General features: G+C 45.9%; 1 protein-coding gene across 1 annotated transcript in view; it reads left to right on the forward strand.

Moving 5' to 3' along the window:
• Nucleotides 1-2,976: 2,976 nt before the first annotated feature.
• Nucleotides 2,977-21,809, forward strand: part of DNAJC11 (DnaJ heat shock protein family (Hsp40) member C11) — a 298,464-nt gene continuing 279,631 nt past the window's right edge. Inside the window, exon 1 of the mRNA XM_063943394.1 lies at nucleotides 2,977-3,118. Within this exon, the coding sequence (XP_063799464.1) occupies nucleotides 3,047-3,118 (72 nt within the window). The 5' untranslated portion in view covers nucleotides 2,977-3,046. The remainder of the gene's footprint in view (nucleotides 3,119-21,809) is intronic.

Consider the following 21,809-nt stretch of genomic DNA (forward strand, 5'->3'; position numbering starts at 1 on the left):
CTGAATTACCCCCTATGTTATTACTGGATAAGCAATGTCTTAGTATGACTTAACTCTAAACATAATTTATTTTTAGATGAAAGCATCTCTTTAAAGTGTTTCCTTACAGTAATACTTCTATTATCACAATATCAGTATACTGACTTTGCCCCTTGCATGTATCAAGCATTTCCTACCAGGATACTTCATTATTTTATTAACAAGGTAAGAATTAATTGGTCCCTTACTGCCTTTCTTAGTGAGTTAGCTAATAAATATGAGAAAATCGCAACTGTGCATATAATGGTAGTGGGGATGTCTGGTGCATATTGTTTTATGTTAATTAAGTATCATATCTGATGTCCCAGTTTAGTAACACAATTGACTTGTTTTTGTGTGTGAGAATGTTTACTCATAAACAAAAATATTTGACAATACTGATCATGAAAATGTTTGGGACACAGCAGGGAGCCCTATCCTGCTCCTTATCGCATGCAAAGTAGCTTTTATAAATGCTGTATGCATGACTAACTCTCAGGAAAGGTGTCATCTGCGGTGTCTCCTCTTTCAGCATCCACCGCCTGTCCACCCCGTTACTGTGGAAAGTGTCAGGCCAGGGTGACCGTGGCCTAGTTAGAGAAGGAGATAGGCATCTCATGGGGATCCATCCGCTTGATACTCCACAAAAAGCTTGGCCTGAGCCTGGTTTCTCTACGCTTGGTGACCCATCAACTCACTCGAGAGTAGGAGGCTTGGGTGACTATGTGCCTCAACCTGCTGGCTAGGTTTGATGGCAGTCACTCAAACTCTATCTGAGAGATCATCAGTGGTGAGGAATTCTGGATCTAAGTTTTGAAACCGAAACCAAACAACAGTCATCCCAGTGGACCCCAGTTAGAGGTGCGTGGACACAGAAATTCCAGCATGAGTGCAGCGTGGCCAAGCACATGTACAGGTAGGGTGGTTTTGTGGCCAAGACTGGTCATGTAGCTACCACACCACTAATGCAGCAGTCCACCATCACTGGAGTCTGGTACACCAACCAATGCCTGCTGCAAGCTATTTCCAGGTGCCATCCAAGAACTTGCGCCCTTCTCCATCATGACAAAGCACCTGCCCACAAGTCCAGGAAAGTGGTGGATTCTCTGGCCCATGAATGCATCCAGGAGATTGGTCATCTGCCATATAGTCCACACTTGCCCCCCCCCCCCCCCCCCCCACCGTGACTTCTTCGTGTTCCCACAAATCAAGCGCAAGATGTGCAGGATTTGTTTTGAGTCATGACAAGCTACAGTGGAGACCTTCATGTAAAATTTATATCTGCTCTGGACTGGTCCAGCTGCTTCACCAGGATGCGGCTACCATCCCTTCAGTCGGGATCCCGGCGGTCAGCTTACAGACACTGGGATCCCGACTGCCACAATGCCGGCAGGGGGCCTATGGCTATTCCCACTCATGGGTGTCCATGACGGGAATAGAACCTGTGGCGAGCACAACGAGCCCCCGAGCCTGCAGGGTGGCAAGCGCAGTGAGCCTGCAAGGGGAATCGTTGCGCTTGCCCCCCTGCAGGCATTCTGTCGGCTGGGAAACCAGCTTCAGTATGCTGACTGCCAGGATCCCGGCCGCCGGTAACCCGTAACCAACGCGTTTCACCAAGTGGTTTGAGGGCATGCATAGATTCCTCTAGCAAATGCTTTGAAAAAATGTAATGTTCACTTTGTAAATATAATACTTTGTGTGCATCTGGAAACTTATTGCACACCCCTCGTCTGTGTATCTGAAGAGTGAGTAAAAAAAAGATGTAATAACATTGGAATGTAATGACAGTTGGTCTGAACTCTGACTCCCCCCCCCCCCCCCCCCACCAGTGTCACTCCCCGAGAGTAACGGCATAACTCATATCTACAGTCTCCAAACACACCTGTTATTCCAACAATTCTCATCACATATCACCTCCTGATGGCATCACAAATATCCCAAAAATCAACCAACAACAACATCACAACATTATCCACAACCAAAAGAAGAAAGATAATGCAAAGGATAATCTATATAATAAAATAATGCGCTGATAAGATAAATAAATATGAGGGGGAACAATGAGTTGGAGTAAGTGGGGGAGAAAGAAGAAAAAGAGGGAGGGCAGCACTGAAGAGAGAGAGATGAGAAGGGAGCTAGAGGATGGGATGCACCAACAGGAAAATGCGGTAAAAACACAGTTTTCGGGGTTTTTACTGCATTTCCTGAATGTACCAAGATCGGGATGCCAAGTTTCCCATGTGGAGGGTAACGCCTATGGGCTTCTTTCTGCATCTGTGCTGTAAGGGGGATCTGATCGGATCCCTCCAAGCATCCCCCGAAGCCGCCGCATCACTCTGTGCAGATGGACTCCCGGGCCATAAACCCAGAAGTCCAGGGACTGGTGGCCATCACAGGATGCGGTCAACATCGAAATACCGATGCCGGAATCCCGACCGGCACAATCCCAACATATTCTCCCTCCGTGGGTGTCCACGACACACATAGAGGGAGAATACATTAGTGTGCTGTGCGTAGCGAGGCACTGTGCCCGCAGCGTGGCGAGGGAAGCGAGCCCGCAAGGGGCTGCGTTCCGCTCGCCACCCCTGTTGGGATTGTGTGGTCGGGATTCCGGCGTCGGTATTTCGACCGAGTACTGATCCCGCCATCACAAAGGCCAACTCTTTTTGGGAGGGCTGCACTTTGTGATACTAATTGCATATGTTAGTACATATGTGATTAGTTTTGACGCGCGGTAAGAGGTGGGATGTACTGCAAGAGGTTGGTACATCCAGCACAAAGAAAGATTGCGATCCAGGCAGTGATGGGACATCTAGTAATAGTATCAGTTAGCATTAGAATAAGTTGTATCTGTTTAGCAGGCACGTCTCAGTTCTTGCACAGGGAATTAGTGGAGGAGCTGTCCAGCAGCTGCATCCAGCATAGCCCATGTAGTTCCAACCCCGTGCTGTAGGTGTCGCTGTGATATTCCGGCCCGGCTACTGTACGTTACCGGCGGACTCGGCGAGCGAGGTGAAAGGTTGTGAAGATGGCGGCGGCCTTGATGGATGAGGACTTCGATAACGATGACTATTACTCGCTGTTAAACGTCAGGAGGGAGGTGAGCCGCCGTGCTGGTGACAGGCAGCTCTCTGCCGTGGTGTGTGCCTGGGAAAGGCAGGGAGAGGGCGGCCGGCTGGGTAGTTTGAGCCGGCATATTGCGGTGACCCGTGGGCTGTCACCTGGGTGACACCGGGCGCCGGCTGCATGTGTCCGCCCGGAGCCCTGCCCGTAATCTCATCGCTGTGTGACGGGGTGCGGGGCTCTTGCTGCGGGGGTGCTGGTGTCATTACATGCGGGGAGGGCTGCGGTCACAGTGTAGGTCACACACAGCAGGTGATACGGAGAGTACATATACTTCCCAACATGAACCTCTACAGGAGGAACACAGTGCTCTGGTCCTGGACTTCCCTCTTAATTTGTTATTGCCAAGAAAGGTGTTTTGGCACAGGTGATGGCAATCATACATTAAGAGGGAAGTCCAGGGGCAGAGCATTCTTTCCCTCCTGGAGGTAGTCATGTTGGGAGGTATATGTATACATACCTCCCCAATATACAGCTCTTTCCTGTACCACCAATATACATGTCCCCCTATATACAGCTCTCCTCCCTGTCCCCCCAATATACATGACCCCCAATATACAGACCTCCCCTATCCCCCTAATACATATGTTCCCCCAGTATACAGCTCTGCCACTGCACCCCCCTTATACATGCCCCCCAATATACAGCTCTCCCCTATCTACATCTCCTGCTTTCCCCCAAAATACAGCACACCCACTGCCTCCCCTGATATGTATGCTTCCCAATATACACTCCTGCAGTATCTATCTCCCCCCTCCCCCGACCCCCAAAAAATAAATAAATAGATAGATAGATCTATCTATCTATCTATCTATCTATCTATCTATCTATCTATCTCATTATGTGATTATTTTTCCTTGGTGCGCTATATCCAGTTCCAAAATGTACAGAACCAGTATTGGCAGACTTTGTCTCTGAGGTATGGAATAGGGGTACCTATAATGACATAGCCTCACACCAAAAAAATCACCCAACAAATAGAAGCCCAAAGGCTGAATTAGTGGTTAACAATATTTAAAGATTTATTAAAAATACATAAAATAGTAAACACTGATTCCAAATTGGAAACCATTGGATTCCAATTTGGAGACCGACACACACAGACACTACAGGACTCTAGAATCGTCTTCGATAGATCTGAGATACAGAGGACAGCTTACCTAAAAAACTGTCCTTTAACCCCTCGGAGATACTGAGGACAATTTTTTTGTCAACTCTGACAAATTATTGATATTAGTAGAATACGACCTAATAAAGCTAACATAATGTTCGATTCGTCTCTACTAAGATGACTTGTCTCCTCCACTATTGTTGACATGAGACTTTCTGATTTTCTTATTTTAGATATTAATTGGCCACCATATGGGCTACGGCCATTTTAGTATATTGCCCCCAGTCAACGGATAAAGGTTCCGTACTGGTAGAAGTAATTCCTAAGTTATATTTGGCTATCATTTGAAGAGTTATAAGGACCAGTTTGAAGCAACCATTAAAAGTGCAGGCAGAATTCTTGTACCCCTGAAGAAGTCAATTTTGACGAAACGCATAGGGTCATCTAGTACGGGCCTTTGCATAGTGGCGTCACCCTCCCAAGAGCTCACTCCATTTTGAGGTGAGGGAGGGTATTGTTTACCACCAAGACCACTGTTGTAGGGACCGTTGATGTTTCTATGTTTTTGCCAATTGTAATCGAATCAGTGTTTACTATTTTATGTATTTTTAATAAATGTTCAAATATTGTTAACCACTAATTCAGTCTTTGGGCTTCTATTTGTTGGGTGATTTTTTTGGTGTGAGGGTATGTCATTATAGGTACCCCTATTCCATACCTCAGAGACAAAGCGGGTCATTCCGACCCATTCACACGCTGCAGTTTGTTGCAGCGGTGCAAACGGGTCGGAACTGCGCATGCGCGGCGGATGCATTGCGCACGGACGTCATTGCCTGCAGACAGCCGTCGCCGGGCAGCGACGCCGCCAGCGAAAAAAGTGATCGCAGCGGCGATCGCAAGAAGACTGACAGGCGGGAGGCGTTCTGGGGCATCAACTGACCGTTTTCCAGGCGTGGTGGGGCGAAAGCAGGCATGTCAGGGGTTTGGAGGGCGGATGTCTGACGTCAATTCCAGAACCTTCGTTGCTGGATCAATCGCACAGGGTAAGTAAGTCTGACCCTGGTCTTGTTTTGCTGGAAACATTTTTAGCATAGCAGGGCTGCACAAGCGATCCAATACACATAGCAGGGCTGCACAATACACTCCCCCATAGGCGGCGTCAAGTTGATCGCACGAGCAGCAAAAAGTTGCTACGTGCGATCAACTCGGAATGAGGGCCAAAGTCTACCAATACTGGTTCTGTACACTTTGGAACTAATTATAGCGCACCAAGGAAAAACATCACATATTGCTATCAGGTTATTGGTTCCTGCTAACAGAGGTTCGTCCTGTGGTGCTGCTGAGAGAAGTGCGCAGATTACGGATGTTTCTTTTGTTTTATTTATACAGGTTGAGTATCCCTTATCCAAAATGCTTGGGGCCAGAAGTATTTTGGATATCGGATTTTTCCGTATTTTGGAATAATTGCATACTATAATGATACATCATGGTGATGGGACCTAAGTCTAAGCACAGAATGCATTTATGTTACATATACACCTTATACACACAGCCTGAAGCTCATTTTAGCCAATATTTTTAATAACTTTGTGCATTAAACAAAGCGTGTGTACATTCACACAATTCATTTATGTTTCATATACACTTTATATACACAGCCTGAAGGTCATTTAATACAATATTTTTAATAACTTTGTGCATTAAATAAAGTTTGTGTACATTGAGACATCAGAAAACAAATGTTTCACTATCTCACTCAAAAAAGTCCGTATTTCGGAATATTTGGATATGGGATACTCAACCTGTGTGTGTATGTATGTATGTATGTGTATATATATATATATATATATATATATATATATATATATATATATATATATATATATATATATATATATATATTTATGGTCCCCTGGTTTGGACTAGCAAGTCTTCACCACGATGTAGGGACCAGGCGGCACTCCACGGAGTTTTGAAAAGCAATTTTATGAAACTTTAAATATTCATTATGGTATGTAATTATTCCAAAATACGGAATAATCCGATATCCAAAATTCCTCTGGTCCCAAGCGTTTCGGATAAGGGATACTCAACCTGTATGTATGTGTGTGTATGTATGTATGTATATATATATTTATATATATATATATATATATATATATATATATATATATATATATTCCAATAAAAATCTTCACCTAGCTTCCACAATATACATCACTCCACTGCAGCCCCACTCACTTCATCACAACATTCACCCACCCCTTCTCATCCATTTACTTACTTTTAGCACCCACCCCTATGCCTACCTACTCACTTCAACTCTATATTATGCCGATCCACTGTCTTCATCCCACTATTCACCTCCATGTTGCTCCAATTCTCTCCACTCACCCACCATTAATTTCCATGCTGCCCCACTCCCTTCCTCTCACCCACCATTCACCTATATGCTGCTCTACTTCTCTCACCCACCATTAATTTCCATGTTTTCCCCACTCCCTTCCCCTCACCCACCATTCACCACCTTGCCACCCCATTTCCTTCCTCTCACCCACCATTCACCTCCTTGCCACCCCACTCCCTTCCTCTCACCCACCATTCACCTTCTTGCCATCCCACTCCCTTCCCCTCACCCACCATTCACCTCCATGCAACCCCACTCCCTTCCCCTTACCCACCATTCACCTCGTTGCCACCCCACTCCCTTCTTCTCACCCTACATTCGCCTCCTTGCCACCCCACTCCCTTCCTCTCACCCACCATTCGCCTCCTTGCCACCCCACTCCCTTCCTCTCTCCCACCATTCGCCTCCTTGCTACCCCACTCCCTTCCTGTCACCCACCATTCGCCTCCTTGATACCCCACTCCCCTCCTCTCGCCCCCATATGCCTCCTTGCCACCCCACTCCCTTCCTCTCACCCTACATTCGCCTCCTTGTCACCCCACTCCCTTCCTCTCACCCACCATTCGCCTTCTTGCCACCCCACTCCCTTCCTCTCACCCACTATTCGCCTCCATGCAACTCCACTCCATTCACCTCACCCAACCTTCACCTCCATGCTGCACCACTCCCTTCCCCTCACCCACCATTCACCTCTATGCCTCCCCACTCCCAGCATTCACCTCCATGCCGTTCCTGTCCCTTCCTCTTACCCTCCACACACTCACCTCCGTGATGCCCCATTCCCTTCCTCTTACCGACCATTTGCCTCCAGACTATGTAAGACAGATTTCAAGGAAATAGGTAGTGCTGACATTAGCAGTCTTGGGTTGGATTTAATTAAGTACTTAGTGATCTTGTACCTAATGTGTGGGTGAGCAGTCAGTCACTGAAGGAGACAGTGTAGTGGAGCACGGGAGAGTGCTGCGGAAATACAAAGTGTGTGTGGAGGGTGGGGGGCCCTGCCTGTATCATCTTACATAATAAGGGAAGGGGTGAACTGGGAAAGACATGCAGGAGGGTTGAAGGAGAAAGTATTGCATTTTGAGGAGGGCTGGTACGCTTAGATAAAAAGGTATACCGTTCTCGCTTCGCCCTCTACACACCCTTTTATGTACCCCTCCTCACTCAGTCTTTCCCTTCGCTGTTCCCCCTCACTCACTCCACTGTTCATCCATCACTCTTTATCACCCACACCTCACTTCAACTTTACGAATACCCTTCTGCCACCCCGCCTCACTTCCTTTAGCCCTCAATTCATCACTATGGCTTTGCACATCAGTTCTCTTTTCACCCATTCCTGCTGCCTCTGTTCCTCTCTCTTCCGTTCATTTCTCTTGCACTTTACCAGGAAATTCTATACTTTTTCATATGACTCTATACTGGCATTATAAATACATTCAATACATATTGCGGCATTTTAGTGGTTGTTTATTAACATAGGGGTCGATTCAATTCTCCGACAGTTGAATAGCGCCGGGAATTAGCTCCCGTCGCTATTCAATTCAGCTCCTGTTAAGTCGGTGAATGCCCGTTCTCCCGGCCTTAACAGGTTGATTTGTCGGGAGAACGGGCATTCTCCGACTTAACTCCCCGGCGCAATGTTGATTCCCACCAGAATCAGCCTCGCACCAGCTGCGCGGCAGCAATTTGTCAGATTTCCTCTCGCATCCCCCGGAGGTGAGAGAAGAACTCCAGACAATTGAGTGTCACTTGGCGCTGTATTGAATAGCACCGGGAGCTAATTTCCGGTGCTATTCAACTGTCGGAGAATTGAATCGACCCCATATTTTAGTATTATCAATTTGGCAGTAATTATCTTTGCTCAGGGGTCTATTTACTAAGCCTTGGACGGAGATCAAGTACCAACCAACCAACCAACCAACCAACCAGCTCCTAACTGTCATTTTTCAAACACAGCCTGTAACATGGCAGTTAGGGGCTGATTGGCTGGTACTTTATCTCCGTCCACTTTATCTCCATCTAAAGCTTAGGAAACAGACCCCCTAATCTGGTATGACCACAGTAGTGATCACACACCTCTCCCCTAGAGAAACAAGTAGGATGATGTTAAATGGCTGCTGCTATAAGCAGTCTTTCCTGTAATACTGCCAATGTTGTTTCCTGCTGGTATGGATGAACATGTGTAATTGGCACTGCTCTTATATCCTACAAAGCGGTCCACTTACTTCTACTATCGAGCTACAGCTGCTTGAAAGCTGGTCATAATGACTTATTTAATGGTAAATTGTAACCATGTCCCAGCCAGGCATTCAGTACATTGCAATGGGCTTTATATTGTGTCATGAGGCTGTTATGTTAGTAGTAACGTTTTGCTGTAACGTGCTTTGTATTGCATTTACAATCCTGTCACTTATAGCTGAGCCACTCCTTTTTGGAGGCTGAATTAATATTTATGATAATGTAACCTATTCATCTGACCATGTGCCAGCCCGTCATGCATATAAGACAGACCTCATAGGATGTTACTGTTTTCTAACAGACTGGCTGCAAACTGGCTCCTCCCACAAAATGAATGCCTCCACTTTGCATGTATAAACAACAGGAAATGGAGGCACAAAATAGGAACTTTTGTCCCAATAAATGATTAAAAGAGTACATATAAGATCTATAAGGAGTATATAAGATATATTTCAATTGCATATCACAAGCCATATAGGTGTTCCCACACACTGGATCACCTGTCACTTTTCAGCAATAGCCGTCCCTGTCTCTAACCCTGCCATTTTATTCTCCAAGACTAATTCCTATACGGACCTGAACACACTGCATCTGTGTAGTGATGTGGGCTGACTGAGATATCCCTACATACACTCTGTGTTCAGGTCCATATAGATAAACACTGCCAGGGTTAGACTGTGTCACATAATACTGACCGCTAGTCCACCATACGGGAACTTCTATATGGCTTGTGATGTGCCACAGAAATATCTCTTACTCTGTGCGTGCAGGTATGTCTAATGTAACTCTAAAGAGGGGCTAAAACAGAAGCTCAGTATAATATATAAGGACGCGCTGGATAGTAAAATGTTGCTGCTGAGGGCACATGCTGTTAAACGTTTTTCGGTGGCTCTGCGGTCACAGACTGGTAAAATGGTGGCTGCTGTGGGCGCAGTAAAGTGTTGGTCGCCGTAGGGGCGGACTGGTAAAATGTTGGTCGCCGTAGGGGCGGACTGGTAAAATGTTGGTCGCCGTAGGGGCGGACTGGTAAAATGTTGGTCGCCGTAGGGGCGGACTGGTAAAATGTTGGTCGCCGTAGGGGCGGACTGGTAAAATGTTGGTCGCCGTAGGGGCGGACTGGTAAAATGTTGGTCGCCGTAGGGGCGGAATGGTAAAATGTTGGTCGCCGTAGGGGCGGACTGGTAAAATGTTGGTCGCCGTAGGGGCGGACTGGTAAAATGTTGGTCGCCGTAGGGGCGGACTGGTAAAATGTTGATAAATGTTGGTCGCCGACTGGTATAATGTTGGCCGCCGTGGGCGCAGACTGGTAACATGCTGGCGCTGGCACAGAAAGCAAGGACTGGAGAAAGTAGAACATGCTGTACTTTCCCTGCTCAGACATCTGCTCATGTAAATCTCCCATGTGCACTTTACCTGAAGTAATGGAGGAGAGACAAAAACAGCCGTGTACCTGGCTTTTCCTAATTGTTTGATAAATACATCTTTTCTCTTTTAGTATAATTCACATAAATTGGGTAAATGTGATTGAGTTTCCCATTTCCGAAATAATAGCTTTTCTTCGATTTTGACGGACATATTTTCACGCGCCAATGTTATTAAAGGCACAGCCCAGCATGCACCAACATTGCCTTTTTCAAAAACAATGCTCAGTGTCGCCTGTAAAGAGGCGGATGTAGGAGAAACTGTACAGCTGTAACCCACAGTTTACCCACAAATGCAGAAGATCCCACTCCTATGGTTGTGTTACACAATGTGTATTCACAAATATGCTGTTGCGATCGGGACAGGCGGTATCAGAAATGGGGCTGCAAAGTGATGGGCGTTCCTGGGCAGTGACTGGGAGGGGGCTAGAAGTGAGCATAAAAAAAGTCTGTTTCATGGGCGTTATGGGAGCATCGTGCCAGTGATAGTGACTGCGGTTGTGCAGTTGCCAATGTTGCGTGCCGATGGTGACAAGTCTAGTATCATTGGCAGTGTTATAGCGTGCAGAGACGCTGAAAGTGGGTGTCTCTCTGCTTGCACAGTCAGACGCAAGCATCTACACACAGGCGTCACAAGGAGGGTGCTGGCCACATTTTGATGTCACCCTCGGAGGGGATGACGCCAAAATGCCGGCTTCTCTGCAGTGACAGGAGCCGGGTGCTGCAGTGTGACATTATGTTGCAGCAACCGGCTACTGTCACTGGGAATGCGCCGGCATTGCAAGCACAAGTGTCTGGGGATGCTGGACACACCCCTGGAGTGACATCACTTGGTACACCCAGGAGGCACACCCTTTTGTCCAGGGTCACATTCAAACGAGGGGTTACAGTTGGCCACACCGGGTGTGTCACCGACTCCAGGCCACCACTGCATCTACACTTGAGTAGGCTGAAATCAGCATTTGCATATTGTCATAGCCGCAACTCGAGCAGCAGCCCCGGAATCAGAACATGGAGTGTATTTGTATAATGTGCAAGAGAGATGCATGTTTAGTTTGCACAACTTTCTTTTGGCCTCATGTTTGACAATGGTAGGTAGCAACACTGTGTCTGCAGCGACTGTTTACATATTTAAATGCACAGTCTGTAATTTATACTGTACAGTCCTGAAAATATAAACAGGTAATTAATTTGATTGTGGACGAGCAGCAGGCCTCCAGTGTTGCCTGGAGCTCACACTGTTGTTGTGGCATTGTGACATTGTTGGTAAGGCTTGTGACCTTGTTGTTGGCAGAAAGGTGCAAACTGCTCCTGCAACAGAATGTGCTTCCCATGTCAATCAATACACGATAATACCATGCTGTCAGAGAGGCTATTACGCCAGCCCATAGATAAAGCCATTCTTGATCTATGAGAATGAAACCTTACTGCCTGTGCTAACTATTGCATCAGAGAGTATTATTTGCAGCATTGCTCAAAGCTGCACTAAAGCCATGGCAACCAATCAGCAAATAGCTATGTTTCCCCCCAGTGAATGCAAGTGTCTCATTGGAGGCTGATGTTGAGCAGTGTTAGTAAATGAACCTAAACGCAAACTTGGTGAAACAACAGAATTTTATTTGCTTAATTGAAGTTATCGGCTGAGTTCGCGCATACCCATGGAAATCCAAAATTGGGTGCGAGATGAGCGAGATTTTTTTACCTCTCAAAATCTCTCTCCCAGTTGAAGATTATGCAATATTACCAAGCGCCCATTTTTGCATCACTTGTATAGGTTACGATTGATACATCTACAGTGCCTTGCTAAAGTATTCACCCCCCCCCCCCCCCGATTGGCTTTTTACCTATTTTGTTACATTACAACCTGGAATTTAATTTTTTCCTTAATCTGAATTTTATGTGATGGATCTGCACAAAATAGTCTAGTCTAAGTTGGTGATGTGAAATGAGAAAAATTTATATAAAAATTATTTTGGAAAATTGGCATGTGCATATGTATCCACCCCCTTTGCTATGAAGCCCCTCAAAAGTTCTGGTGCAACCAATTACTTTCACAAGTCACATAATTAGTGAAATGGAGTCCACCTGTGTGCAATATAAGTGTCGCATGATCTGTCAGTATAAACACACCTTTTCTGAAAGGCCCCAGAGGATGCACCACCACTAAGCAAGAGGCATCACACCATGAAGACCAAGGAGCTCTCCAAACAAGTCAAGGACAAAGTTGTTGAGAAGTACAAGGCAGGGTTGGGTTATAAAAAAAATATCCACATTTTTGATTATCCCCCGGAGCACCATCAAATACATCATCTTCAAATGGAAAGAGCATGGGCCCCCATTCCGAGTTGAACGCATGTAGCAACTTTTTGCTGCTTGTGCGATCAACTTGACGCCGCCTATGGGGGAGTGTATTTTAGCATAGCAGGGCTGCGATTGCTTGTGCAGCCCTGCTATGCTAAAAAAGTTTCCTGCAAAACAAGACCAGGGTCAGACTTACTTACCCTGTGCAACGGAACCAGCGTCGAAGGTCCCGGAATTGACGTCAGACATCCGCCCTCCAAACGCCTGGATACGCCTACGTTCGCCTCACCACACCTGGAAAATGGTCAGTTGATGCCCCGGAACGCCTCCCGCCTGTCAGTCTCCTTGCGATTGCCGCTGCGATCACTTTTTCCGCTGGCGGCGTCGCTGCGGGCAACGACGCACGTGTGCAATGCGTCTGCAGCGCATCCGCAGTTCTGACCCGTTCGCACCGCTGCGATAAACTGCAGCGTGCGAATGGGTCGGAATGACCCCTGTGGTACCACAACAAACCTACCAAGAGAGGGCTGGCCACTAAAACTCACAGACCGGGCAAGGAGGGCATTAATCAGAGAGGCAGCACAGAGACCAAAGGTAACCCTGAAGGATCTGCAGAGTTCCACAGCAGAGACTGGTGTATCTGCGCATGTAACCACAATAAGCCGTGCACTCCATAGAGCTGGGCTTTATGGAATAGTGGCCAGAAAAAAGCCATTACTTAGTGTTAAAAATAAGAAGGCACGTTTTGAGTTTGCCAAAAGGCATGTGGACGACTCCTCAAATGTATGGAGGAAGGTGCTCTGGTCAGATGATACTAAAATCAAACTTTTCGGCCACCAAGGAAAACGCTATGTCTGGCGCAAACCCATCACCCCAAGTACACCATCCCCACAGTGAAACATGGTGGTGGCAGCATCATGCTGTGGAGTCGAGGGAAAGATGGATGTTGCTAAATACAGGGATATTCTTGAGCAAAACCTGTTTCAGTCTGCCTGTGATTTGAGAGTGGAACGGAGGTTCACCTTCCAGCAGGACAATGACCCGAAGCACACTGCTAAAGCAACACTCTAGTGGTTTAAGGGGAAACCTTTAAATGTGTTGGAATGGCCTAGTCATAGCCCAGATCTCAATCCAATTGTGTATCTGTGGTCAGACTTGAAGATTGCTGTTCACAAGCGGAAACCATCCAACATGAAGGAGCTGGAGCAGTTTTGCCTTGAGGAGTGGGCAAAAATCCCAGTGGCAAGCTCATAGAGACTTATACAAAGCGACTTGCAGCTGTAATTGCCGCAGAAGGTGGCTCTACAAATACTGACTTTAGGGGGGTGAATAGTTATGCACGCTGAAGTTTTCAGTTATTTTGTCCTATTTGTTGTTTGCTTCACAATAAAAAGAAAAAACATCTTCAAAGTTGTAGGCATGTTCTGTGAATGAAATGATGCAAATCTTCAAACAATCCATTTTAATTCCAGGTTGTGAGGCAACAAAACATGAAAAAAAGGGGGGTGAAGACTTTAGCAAGCCACTGTACATTAAAAAAGTCTATAGTTAGTAGGTTGACTCCAAATGGTCAACAGATTCAAAAGGTCGACATAACAATAGTTGACACATACTGTACAACGTAAAAAAAAAAAAATGCCAGCAACTTTTTCATACTTTACCATCCACGTGGAGTACGATTGAAACAGTAACCTGCCCGAAGCATGGCGAGTGAAGCGGTGCACTAATTTCTGTCATGTGGTTAAAAATACAAAATGACACCCAAAAATGCAAATATAAAAAATAAAAAAATTTAAATGTCAACTATTTCCATGTTGACCTTTTGACCCTGTCATCCTTTTCTACACTGTCAACCTTTTTCATGTCGACTGTTTGGGGTTGACTTACTGACTATAGACTTTTTTCATGTAGATCATGGGTCTTCAACCTGCAGCCCTCCAGCTGCTGCAGAACTGCACATCCCAGCATGCTCTGCCTCAGTTTTAAAATGCCTTAATAGTAAAACTGTGGCAGGGCGTGCTGGGATGTATAGTTCCACAACAGCTGGAGGGCCATAGGTTGAAGATCCAATGAACCATACCTGATTATGGGACAGCTATAAAACTGAACAAATATAAAACTGAAGTTATTCTGCCTCCCTTTTACAGTCTCTCAGCAGTTTCCATAAATGTCTTTACCTTGTCCGCCATGGCCTGGGTTAGGAAAGGTTAAACCCAGGGGTTAAAGTGAGCCGGAACGGGGTGGAACTGCGTTCCGTCAGTTCCACTTGGTCCTCCGGCTTACCTAACCTGATGTGTGCCAGCGCCGCAGGGAGATGCCGGGCGCCCGCTGAGATTGTGTCATCAGCGGCGCCGGCTCTCCCTGCACAGCCGGCGGCAGGAGCTCACTACTGAGCTCCTGCTCCCGGCTCAGTGCGTGCTATGAAGAGAGACGTCATGACGTCTCTCTCATAGTGCTGGGGAGTGGAGTGAAGCGGACACCAGGAGGATAACAGCGGGAGCGGGGATTAGTAAGTATGGGTTTTTGTTTTTTAAACGTGTGACTACTACTGGGGGCATAACTACAGGGGGGGCTAAACTACAGGGGCTAACTACAAGGGGGCATTACTACATTGGGCAAATCTACAGGGGCGCATTACTACTGAGGGCATAACTATAGTTGCACATTACTAGTGGGGGCATAACTACAGGGGCACATTACTACTGGGGGCATAACTACAGGGGCACATTACTACTGGGGGCATAACTACAGGGGCTAAACTACTGGGGGCAAGCTACTGGAGGCAAACTACATGGGGCAAACTTACAGGGGCGCATAACTACAGGGGCACATTACTAGTGGGGGCATAACTATAGGGGCGCATTACTACTGGGGGCATTACTACTTGGGGCAAGCTACTGGGGGCATTACTATTGGGGACAAAACTACATGGGGCATATCTACAGGGGCGCATTACTACTGTGGGTATAACTACAGGGGCATTACTACTGGGGGCATTACTACTTGGCTCAAACTACATTGGGCTAAACTACAGGGACGCATTACTACTGGGGGCATTACTACTGGGGGCATTACTACTTGGCTCAAACTACATTGGGCTAAACTACAGGGACGCATTACTACTGGGGGCATTACTACAGGGGCATTACTACTGGGGGCATTGCTACTTGGGGCAAACTACATGGGCTAAATGACTGGGGGCATTACTACAGGCGACATTGCTACTGGGGGCAATACTACACAGGGGCATTACTAATGGGGGCACTACTAATGAGGGCATTGTAAAGGGGGCACTTCATAAGGGGCATCACTCCTGGGGACATAAGGGGCACTACTATTGCGGGCATTGCATAAGGGGCACCACTACTATGGGGTCTATATAAGGGGCACTGCCACTGTGGGCACTATCAGTACAGTGGACATTGCATAAGGAGCACTACTACTGTGGGCATTGTAAAAGGGGCGCTACTGCGGTGGGCATTGTGTATTACGGGGTGCTACTACTGTCGGCAGTATGTGTATTACAGGGTGCTACTCCTGTCGGCATTATGTGTATTACGGGGTGCTACTACTGTCGGCATTATGTGTATTGGGATGCTACGACTGTGGGCATTATTACTATGGTGTGACCACGCCCATTTATTTTAGACCACGCCCCTTTTTGGGACGTGCACAATACTCTTATTGCATGGGTGCCGGGGGTGGGGTGAGTTCCACCACCTCTCTACGACCACTTTAAGCACTGGTTAAACCTGTGGTTCTGCTCCCCTCTAGCCTTTACAAAGAGCACATGTTAATTTCATGGCTTAAATATTGTATTGGATGAAATGTCTTTAATCTCTCTCCTGGTATTCTATCCACATGCAGTTGCTCAAAACAGCTGCAAGGCCGGATAACGATCCTTTTGCCATGAATAAGGTTCTTATAGGGCATTAGTGGAGCTTGTAGGTTGGTACATAACCATGCTCAGCCCATATTGGCTCCCTACAAAAAATTAACCCTAGTGAATGTGTGTGGTTCATGTGATAGGGAATATAGATTGTAAGCTCCACTGGGACAGGGACTGATGTGAATGGGCAAGTATTCTCTGTAAAGCACTGCGGAATATGTGTGCGCTATATAAATAACTGGTAATAAATAATATGTACAATACAGTGCGGGGGTCATTCAGGTGTAGTTGCACCTGAAACCATTGGCGCAAAGTACTGATTTTCAGTACTTTGTGCTTGCGCAGGACCTGTTCTGCGTATGCCTAGACGGGTCATGCGGCATAGGACGCAGGCTGGCATCAAACTGTCATCGATTGAAAGTCTGATGCTGTTTCGGGGATGGCGACGGGCTCCGATGCACAGCTCAGATCAAGTGTGTAGCAGGAGACGTCTGCTAAATTTACATACTGTCAAGGAAGCAGCAGTGATAGCAAATCTGACCGCATCTGAATGACCCCCGGTGTGCACAGAGCAAAGAAATTAGGCACTTGTGGCTCTTCAATAAAACTGACTACATTGTTTGTCTAGAAAGGGATGCAGAGGTAGGATGATACAAAGGTCATACTACTCTCCCACCCATGCTAATACTCAATGCAGCTGAAACGCACTAAAATAAATAGTCCGTGAGAACTGTAAAAAGGCAATAAATATCGCTGTAGAGAATGTGCAATAACGGCATGGGTGGTTGTGCAGATTAGTACCAATCCAATCAATGGCTTGTTAACCAGATCCTGACATGGATGAAAAACTATGTGCGTATAAATACAAATACGTTTGGCAGCAGTTCATTATAGTGTGATAAATGTAGGACATGCATGTTACCTCTCTTAAAAAATAAATAAATAAATAACACAATGTTGATGCTGATTGGTGACTGTGGGCAAATGGGAGCAGATATGGAGTGTCCACAGCTCGCACCATCTCAAACCTACACTATAACTGCATGCCATTATGCACATTCAGATGACACAGGCCTACGTGTTATTTTCCAGCCTAATAGGCCCAAAGGGGGCCAGAAGTCATCTGGCAGCTCATTCCGAGCAACAGACAGCGGAATCTCCTCCACTTTGGCGACCTCCGTGTGGCCAAATTGGAACAGTGAAACGGTCACCCGGTTCTTATATAGATAGCTTAATGAGATACTAAAAGGCAGTGCACTGTTCACATTTAGATTCTATTGCTTTAATAGATAACTGTTTGTTATCCCAATGGGCAGTGTGTGTGCCTACGCACACATATACGGTAATCAGCCTTTTGTAGGGCAGAACCATCAATTATTAACAATCCGGTTTGGAACTGAGTCGGTCTTTCCTTGACCCCCAAACAGCAACAGGGGAGCAGTGACATGAAGGCCAATCATGTCTGTTCTCCGCTTTAGTCCTTGCTAGGATTTAAACTTTGTTTTTATTAAATGTATTTGTTCATTGGGATTGCCTCTTTCTCTGTATATGCCAAGCTAATTATTTTGTTGGTTGCCAATGTGGAAAACTTTTCAGAAAGATCAGGAACTTCGCTTCTTGGGATAAATTACCCATCCACTTGGCCTGTTCTTCACTTCCCCTTTTGTTTTTTAAAAACTCGCCTATTGATAATTTCCCGGCAACTGTCTGTCTTTTTTAGTAGCTATAAATAAAGCAATTCTTGTTGCCAGTCTACGCGCTTGGAGACGTAAAGGGAATTGACTAAAGAACGCACTGGAAGGTCAAGTGAAAAAATAGGTTCTATACATCATGGCCAGGGAAAATAATGCTAACTAAGGCATAATGAAGCCTCAGATACAATGTCTCAACGCTGCATATTCAAACTTGTCTTCGTATTGACTAATATATTTCTGCCATCCTACTACTTTTTGGGTAGGCGAGAAATACATACGTTTGGCTGACTGGTGACAGGTGTTGATATAATATCTCAGCGAATTGAGCCAGGAATATCAATAGGTTGTAATTTAACGTGAAAAGTACTGAGGTCAACATAAAGAGGAGTCTTTCACTGTGACAGAAAAGAATAAGTCAAAATGAATAAAACATGGCGAGGATGAGAGAATAGGATCTGTACCTCTGCCAGATGTGCCCTGTGGGCCTGTACTTCAGATGTGCCCTTCTTGGAGTTGGTTTTAAAGCTGAAGAATAAAGAGAGGTCCTTAGATTATCTGAATATAGACTTTTGAAGTCTTCTTTATATGCTTCCCAGCAGCCACAGTTAAAAATCCCCACTGACCGCACAGACGTACTCCACCCAATACTGATGCTCTGACAGCCTTGAGATATTCAATAACAGTTGCCGTCTTAAAGAGATATAACATTTATGATGGAATGGCTTCATTAAAGTGCATCTAGCTACCTGTTCTAATATCTGATTGAATGGTGTACTGCAGATATATTGTTACCATAGTATGCTGGCCAGGGAGCAAATAATACGCCAGAGGAATGACCCCAGTCAAAAGTTTGAGGACTGTAATTCAGTCTTTGCAGACTTTTCCTTCTTCAGACCGCTTTCATGACTTGGTTTGTACATGCGTTCCAGCAACCTACTCCTCTACCCTTGGGTTTATCCTCCTGGCTTTTCAGCCATGTATTTACAAACTGCTTGTTTATGCTGCCCTGGGATATAACCTTGCATCAGAAAGAATTGTGTTTACTGTGAAGCTTTGTGCTGATTACCGTGACTCCCCATAAAAACATTAAAAATAATGTTAATTTTTTTAAATAAATACATGGCTGAAAGACACAGAAAAATGCCATGAGGTATATTGAATACAACTTTTCAGGAGAAGCCATCCTACGATTCTATGATCATGTGAGTTTTGCAGTGTATTTATTTATCAGAACAAGTTGTCCTCTTCCTGGCTATAAAGAGATATTAGTTTTTCTTTCATGTTTGCATAAACCCTTTAAATCTAAGGAGGTACGCGCTTAGTAACATCATTGCTGCAGGGTGCTCTGTGGTCTCTACTAGTTATTATGTACTACAGTGCTGTTGTCTTTGCCCATATTTCATAATGGCTGTCCTTCTATCACCTTTGCCATAATCACTTTGCCGTGAAACGTGTGCTTTTTCAGTTTATATAAGACGTCACCGACTGTTGGGGTCCGGCATGTGATGGCGAGACGGTGAATGAGCTCAAGGCCCCGGTGTGCACTGTCGGCATTAATCTGCTTTTTGCTGAAAAACTACCTTTGGGGGAGTGTGTATATCACTCCAGACCATTACTTCCTACACAGTGGCAGGAGTAGTTAATTAACTGATCTGGTGTAAGCCATATGACCTTGAACTTTAGATATGTTTCTGCTTCTGTTGGTTGTTGCATAGCGTAATGGAGATTTTAGTTAGACTGTACGTTAAGACTTTCTTTTAATCACGCAGACGTGAGATTGAACAAAAAAAAAATGGTTCTCTACATAAAAGTGTACAATTAATTTTAGGACTTAAGAGCCTTGGCTTATTGAGATGCACATGTCTTCCAGTATCTTGGTGCCTGTGTTCTCTATGTACCTTAAGGGCCTCATACACTAGAACGATAATGCCCGATTTCATCCGATTTTGGGCATTCAGGCCGATATATCGGGTGGAATCGGGCATTTTTGAGGTGTTTCCGATCCGATGCGCATTCCCGTGAGCATCGGATCACCTAGATTGAATGTGCTGCATTAATGATCTTGTCCGACCCCGCAGGATGGCTGGGATCGCATACGATGTATCATGGGGGTAATTCCAAGTTGATTGCAGCAGGAACTTTGTTAGCAGTTGGGCAAAACCATGTGCACTGCAGGGGGGGCAGATATAACGTGCAGAGAGAGTTAGATTTGGGTGGGGTGTGTTCAATCTGCAATCTAAATTGCAGTGTAAAAATAAAGCAGCCAGTATTTACCCTGCACAGAAACAAAATAACCCACCCAAATCTTACTCTCTCTACACGTTATATCTGCCTCCCCTGCAGTGCACATGGTTTTGCCCAACTGCTAACAAAATTCCTGCTGCGATCAACTTGGAATTACCCCCCATATGCGATCCTGCTGCCCAGGAAACTGCCGGGGTGATCGCCTGCGACATGACTGTCGGACATGTCGCGTTAGTGTATGGGGCCCTTTAGTTGGTGGTAGATAGCACAGAGAGGCACTTAAAGCTCCAATTTATTATCCCTCACCTCTGTATACGGTGATGTATGGAGGGGTGGGCTGACGAACTACAGTCATGTTAAACTGTCTTTCTTCACATCTTGCTGGATAAGGGACTCTGCTGCTGTAGTGTTCATTCTAGCACCCTGCACCTTTCAAAATGTGTGCAGTTCCTCTTTCCTGCCTGGGGTGTCGTTCTCTGCTGTGATGCTTCTCAGCACACTGATCTGTTACTCAGTGCTGTGATACAGACCTGTGTGTGCTGAGAAGCACCAGAGCAGAGAGTGACACCCCAGGCAGGAAAGATGAACTGCACAGGATTTGAAAGGTGCAGGGTGCTAGAATGAACACTATGCTGTGATACTGAAGTGCACTGGCATTTAATGAACAGCAGGGGATTCTGGGAAGATTTGGCTGGGGTAATGTGTGTATGGTGTTGATGGGAGGCAGGCATTGACATTTGTATGGAGAGACCCTTTTGAGGACCAGTAAACCAAAATAAACTATATGTGTACAATCTAATGATTGTGCCCGAGTGATGTCCTCTTCTTTATCTTAAACTTTCGGTCTCAGCACCAGTGAACTCCTCAGTAAATTTAAAAGTATTGTTTACTAATATTATTGTTTATTTCTCTGACGTCCTAAGTGGATGCTGGGGACTCCGTCAGGACCATGGGGATTAGCGGCTCCGCAGGAGACAGGGCACAAAAGTAAAAGCTTTAGGATCAGGTGGTGTGCACTGGCTCCTCCCCCTATGACCCTCCTCCAAGCCTCAGTTAGATTTTTGTGCCCGGCCGAGAAGGGTGCAATCTAGGTGGCTCTCCTAAAGAGCTGCTTAGAGTAAAAGTTTTTTAGGTTTTTTATTTTCAGTGAGTCCTGCTGGCAACAGGCTCACTGCTACGAGGGACTTAGGGGAGAGAAGTGAACTCACCTGCGTGCAGGATGGATTGGCTTCTTAGGCTACTGGACACCATTAGCTCCAGAGGGAGTCGGAACACAGGTCTCACCCTGGGGTTCGTCCCGGAGCCGCGCCGCCGACCCCCCTTGCAGATGCCGAAAAGTGAAGGTCCAGAAACGGCGGCAGAA

Source organism: Pseudophryne corroboree, chromosome 10 (assembly GCF_028390025.1).
Source record: "Pseudophryne corroboree isolate aPseCor3 chromosome 10, aPseCor3.hap2, whole genome shotgun sequence".
In the NCBI taxonomy this organism is placed as follows: domain Eukaryota; kingdom Metazoa; phylum Chordata; class Amphibia; order Anura; family Myobatrachidae; genus Pseudophryne; species Pseudophryne corroboree.